The 6,181-nt window shown below is 31.3% G+C and overlaps 1 protein-coding gene across 2 annotated transcripts; it reads left to right on the top strand.

The window, feature by feature from the left end:
• The first annotated feature begins 177 nt into the window (after positions 1-177).
• On the top strand, positions 178-2,522 carry LOC131670122 (uncharacterized). 2 transcript variants are annotated; one of them, XM_058945501.1, is made up of 5 exons: positions 178-270; positions 400-438; positions 552-762; positions 871-1,145; positions 1,246-2,522. In XM_058945501.1, exons 1-5 carry the CDS (start codon positions 220-222, stop codon positions 1,444-1,446), a joined length of 777 nt encoding a protein of 258 aa, XP_058801484.1. In that variant the 5' UTR covers positions 178-219; the 3' UTR covers positions 1,447-2,522. The 2 variants fall into 2 exon arrangements, with proteins under 2 accessions (XP_058801484.1, XP_058801483.1); XM_058945500.1 differs by having other exon boundaries at positions 844-1,145; positions 1,246-2,520.
• Positions 2,523-6,181: the final 3,659 nt, after the last annotated feature.

The following is a 6,181-nucleotide window of genomic DNA, read 5'->3' on the forward strand; positions in this document are numbered from 1 at the left end:
GAAAACTATTCACCCATATTCATTCGCTGCTTACGCAAAGTGAACCGATCAATAGTACAAATATGAAAGTGCGCAACAGTTTAATATACCGTTGATTTAGTGTCATGACGACACTTTTCAACGTAGTAGAAGCATCTATAAAAACCTTCATTGCCACATTTTATCAGTCTCTTCCGGTGTTTTTATCGATTGAAGTTGCAAGTTTAGCTGAGCAACAGAATGTTGATAAAAACTGCACTCATCGCCTTTACCTGCACCGGTTTTATTTCAGTAAGACTTTTCGTTATATCGATGCTAGTCCTTAATATAATTTAAATCATCAAAAGCTTCATTTCCATATTTCATTAATTTTACATGTCACATATTACTATACCCTAATATTATAAATTATTAATTTAGGGCCTGCGTATTATTCCCAGAGACAAAAGACAAATTAATGTAAGAATACGGTTTATAAAAATTATGTTTGCAATATTAAAATACTTTGCCTCACTTGTTGTACAATGTACTGTAATTTACTATATCGTTTGTACATTTCCAATGAACGACAGGCTTTTGGAACGATAGGAGGTATTATCTCAAATATACCAGGTATACCAAATAATTCCAGCATACAGAAAATACCGGGCTTAACAGATATCCCAAGTCAGTCTGCTCGAGTACCTAGTAAAACAGAAATACCACAAGCTCTAAAAGTTTCAAGTACAACAGTACCAACTATTGAACGCGTACGCACCTCAGCAGAACCTTTCGATGCACCAGGTGAATTTGATCCTTCAAGTATAACACATACATCTGATACGACGAACATACCATATAAATGGGGTGCTTAGAGTACAACAGAAACATCTGATACACCTAACGCACCAGATAAATCGGACGCCTCAAGTACTACAGAAACATCCGATACATCAAACCTGCCGTCGGTCCAAAATTCTCCTGCACCATTGAAAACGTCAGGTATCCCAAATATACCTGGAGTGCCAAGTATCCCAACTATACCCGGTTTCTCTAGCGGAACTAGCGATATCCCAAGCGCACCTGATATACCCAATGGAATCAACCCAAATAATGGAATAAGTGTCGGAATTGGAAAAGGAATTAGCGATGGAGCTATCCACAATTTTGGTTCCGGAATTTCGCAGGTAAAAACATGTCAAGTAACCATAGAAATGACAGAAAATGTATAACTTAGTACAATACTACATATGAAGTAGTTAGCTTACATAGTTGTATTTATATTAGGTTGCCGATGGAGTTGTTAACAGATTCAAAAATGCTGTTAACCAAACATATCAAGAAGAAAAAAATTCTATGAAGGATAGTTTTGATTCGGTGAAAAATTTAATTCACCAAAAGTTCGAGACTGGAGCTAACTTAACCAAGACTAGTTTCGACTTGGGTACCATGGGTCCCAAATTCTTCAAACATCTTATTATCAATTAAGTAACTTAATTTAGGAATAATTATTCATTTACTTTTGAAATTGCAATAAAGTTTTGAAATAAATTGATTTACTTTACAATTATGGCGTTTTAAGTAAATATAAAGATGATCATTGACAATAAAAATGGAGATAGCAAATTAGACAATAAAATAACTTTACTTATCACTAGCAATTATTTGGACCAAAGAGAAACTGCATTAAACGTATAGTGCTGCTTTTGGCTACTATATATCCCTTAAAGATAAATATTACAGCATTGAAACATTTTTATCATAAATGGATGTACAAAATCATACGTTACGAGTACATAGAAAGAAAAATTTATTTTTATAAGTTTAATTACCACAAAATATTATATAGAAAGTATATTACAACGAATACTACGAAATAAAAAAAAGATATAAGTATCTATTTTGAACTAAATCACATAATAAAATATGTTAGTAATTTACCGAAAACGCAAAATAGAAGAAAGTTAATAAGTCATTTTTCAACTACAAGTACGAAGTTTATGTCTTTTGTATAATTAATCTGATTTGTAAATTTTTCAGATGGGATGGACTGCTAGGAGCAGTGCGTACATGTATAACCCAGTCAATAACTTAGGACAAACTTTTTCACCCTCCCGTCGCGTCGTGACGTTCCTCCTGTAAATGTAAATAAGATGAGACAATATGAGTCTCTGCGTGTGACTGATAAACTGGCTCGATGATAAACACTTTAACGACTAAATCTCTTCCACTTATTTAGGACAGGCTGATTTATGTATAAGAATTTATACAGGTGGTATTCTTGATTCTGACTTTCAAATAAAAGAACTCGATTAAGATTAAGAACTCGACTATTCGTGAATTTTTTGAACATCTTGTTATTCTGCTGTCCACGTACAAACCACTGTGTTTACGCACCGCGCACCCCGATTTTCTGGTACGTCAATTACACACGATGACAAGAAAAGCTGTCCACGTACAATCCCTTGGATTGCCGTGATAGGGTCTCCTCAGCTGTTATATGCGCTGAGTTGAGATCGTACTTGAAAATGTGGAAAGTGAACTTCATTTATTAAGCAAATAAACGTGCGAGTTACGTTCGAAACAGGCGATATGGTCTGATCTTTCATTAAACTTTTTCATTGATCATAGATTTGATAGAACATCTGAATGAGCTAAGATTCATGATCTGATCAGAGCTGATTTATATTGGAATTATTTATGTAAATGAATGCTAAATAATAGTGACTTCAATAAAATTATTGAAAATTTATTATTGCTAGATGTTAAAAAATAAAACTTACAACAAAACCACCAGACTTACGGTAGACCGATTTAGATGAAAATTTGAGGAAAATATTAATTTTAAAAAATAGAAAGAGACGTAATAGTTCGTTGTTAACTCACAGACCTTTTAGGAACTAATGAGGTCTTACATTCGATAAATTGGAATATCAAGTCTCCTGAATATAAAATAATTCTTGAAGTAATGGCTCTATCACGATTTTAAAGTTACTAATAAAGAACTAAGAAAAATTCTTCCATTAAAACAAATTGTTGAATGAGATTAAACGGTTTAAAAGTTATTCTGAAAAAAATTTCATCAAATATTTAGTTAATTTCTGATGACATAATTTTAATAGGAGTTTTGATAACACATTTTAAATGGTATAAGTTTTGAATGGCCAACTTTTTTTATCAATTTTGTTTTAATGAAAGAATTACTTATAATTTGCAATTATTTGGAACAAATGGAAACTGTATTGTAAATAGGAACCGTACATATCCATCAAAGATAAACATTACAGCATTGAAACGTTTGTATCCTATATCCATAGACCAAATCATAAGTTACATAGAAAATTGTTTATTTTATAAATTTAATTATTTAAAAAATATTTGGTTTCAGCTTTCTATTGATAACTTTAAATAACGGTAGATCAATTTCTCCAGGAGTTATTTCGGGTTAAAGTGAAATTTTACTTTTCAATGTATTGGACGTAAGGTACCGTAAATCCGAAAAAGATCTACAAGTAAAATTTAAAAGATACATGATATTTATTGACGATTTCTTTTCTAAAGCTCCATCTGTAATTCTGATGATCTACTTGTAGATCGAGATTTTTAATTTAATTGATATTCGTACGAACAATTTGTTCCCATGAATACTGCTTTCGTAGTTATTGATCGTTAAAATATGATCGGTAACAGCAGTTTCAGAGAAGCCGTTTGAAGTGGCAGCGGTACGAAAACAAATAAAAATCTCTCGACAAGGCGATTATTTTGTATATTTTTATCGTAGAGTACTATTGACAGTCAAAATATGAGTGCTCCACAAAACACTAAAAAAGTAAAATAAAGCAATCATGCACGGTATAAATATTTGGACTTATACCCTGAGGCTAAAAAGACGAGAAAAATAAATAAATAAAGTCTTGAATAAAATGAAAATGATATGGTTGAAATAAAAGGTTTGCTGAAATGACAAATAAATGTTTTTAAAATAAAAAATGTGGAGATAATTGAACGTACGTGCGCAAGCAACGAGTTTGAGAGAGAAAAAAGAGAGGGAAGTTTATAACGTCAGGTACAGACCGCCTAGCCCCAGGCATCTTAGTGTATTTTGAATTTCCCCTTCTGTGCATACAGTACCGCTGACGTACATACATGCACGGAATATTTATTATAAAAAATAAGGTCGTGAAACGATATTTCAAAAAAAGTAGAAACAGCTATGCAAGTTACTTTGATTTACATTGGTTTTTTTTTATAATTACAAATAGAGAGCTAACTGAAAAGAGTGACGTTAAAAAGTTTCTACAACACTTCAGCAAAGCCACAAGGCATACTAGCATACCTCCATATGCACTTCCTAGATGGGCGAAGCCAAGAAACTGAAAGAAAGAAGTAGAACAGTTCCGCGGGCTGAAAGTTTCATTATTAAGAAGTATTACAAGGGAAAATTTGTGCGAGACGGACGTGAAGCTTGAAGGAAGGATTATCGAAGAAGCGCTGTTACCGCTAATCCCGAAAAGCCGAGACTCGACTCTAGCGCGGGGCCCCCTTGCGCGCGTAATTTCAACATTTTTATGGAAAAGGCTTCTTTCTCTTTCGTTGGTTAAAGAGAATAAAATTAATTCTTTTTATACGCTGCACAGACAAACGTAACTTCGCTTTGAGAGCAAGTTTCTTCTTCTTTTGCGCTTTTTATGTTTTTTTTTTATGAAAAATATACCACGGATAGAGTCAACTTCGTATTCATCAATACGCGGTTTAACTGCATTGCCAGTGTCAAATTCGATAACTCACATTGCGAAAATCTCAGGTATGCTTTCATTTTTTAATTCAACTTTTTTATCTATTATATTGATTTCATTTCTATATCCTTTCAGCAAAAAGATATTAACACGATGATTTTTACACCAAATTCTAGAAAATAGTTAATTTTCTTATATTTATGACATGATCAGAATTCTCTGTATTTTAAATGACTAGTTTCATTTCTTTCTTTTGCATTCATTTTAATTCATCAACATAAATAAAAACTTTTAGTGGTGATTTAAAAATATCAAAATTCAATATGTAGAAACATTCTAAAATTCGATATGCAGTACATATTCTCCTTATTTCATATGAAATAAAGCCAACGATATTATTTACTAGTAAATAAATATGCAGTTACGTTGATACTCATGATTTTTTTATTTTATCAATCAAGTTTCAAGTTTCTATCACCCGAGGTTCTACCGTGAAAAGTCATCACGGTAAAAATTGTAATAAAATATCTAAAAACGTTGTACTTTTCTATGATATCCTTTACAATGTAAATAACATAGTTGGGTAGATGTTTAGATCGTAATTAATACACTTTGAAACAAATTTTCTAATATCTTATGTAACTTGATAATGTCGAAATCACTGTACTATATTTTATCGTGATAATTTATTGATTTATATCTTTTATTTACTATGTTTATTCGAATCTAAACTTCTGCATAGGGCAAAATTCAATTAATTCTGTTATTGAGGCATTAGTTGGTATTTATTTTGAGGTTAGTATGATTGAATCGATTAATCCATATTTATGCCAACTATACTAATGCACTTTTCGAACATTTAATCATCTTGAAAATCTGCAGTAATCTTTCATGAACGTACGCAACACACACACACGCGCGCGCGCACACATACTATTACACGACAGATGATTACATGACTATCTTTCAGTCAATCAGATCACGAATAAACTGACTTTACATTATTAGATTCTCTTTTTATAAGAGAATTATGCAGTGGGATGCTTAAATAGAACGAAAACTGTTATAAGGAAAATTAGAAATTCTCAAATATACTACATATTTGAAATGCTTAACATCCATTGATATTAATTAGTAAATAATATTGCAATTACATAATTATTAACTGATTAATATCAACTAATTAATATTGACTAATTATTATATTGCTTAATTATTTGCATAGTTACAAAATGTCAAAATTTTTGTAACTATTTGAATAAAAATACTGTAAATGAGTTTTGGCTAATTTAGTACCGTTGTTGTCTCAAAATGATTTTCAAAATTGACACTGTCAACAATCAGTATTGCTATCACTTTTAACCGTGATTATTTTGTAGTTCCGTATACATTATTTCACGTATTATTATTTTATAAGTTGAATTTGAAAAATTTGCTTGAATAAATTACTGCACTGAATGAGCCATATTTACTTCATAGTTTTTTAT

The sequence above is a fragment of the Phymastichus coffea genome, unplaced genomic scaffold, assembly GCF_024137745.1.
Source record: "Phymastichus coffea isolate CEN01 unplaced genomic scaffold, Cenicafe_Pcof_1.1 PCOF00100, whole genome shotgun sequence".
Taxonomy (NCBI): domain Eukaryota; kingdom Metazoa; phylum Arthropoda; class Insecta; order Hymenoptera; family Eulophidae; genus Phymastichus; species Phymastichus coffea.

Coding starts and splice junctions, on each gene's coding strand:
- LOC131670122 (XM_058945500.1), top strand. CDS start 220: ATGTTGATAAAAACTGCACTCATCGCCTTTACCTGCACCGGTTTTATT. Junction 271..399: donor CCTGCACCGGTTTTATTTCA/GTAAGACTTTTC, acceptor TTATTAATTTAG/GGCCTGCGTATTATTCCCAG. Junction 763..843: donor AGAACCTTTCGATGCACCAG/GTGAATTTGATC, acceptor AGAGTACAACAG/AAACATCTGATACACCTAAC.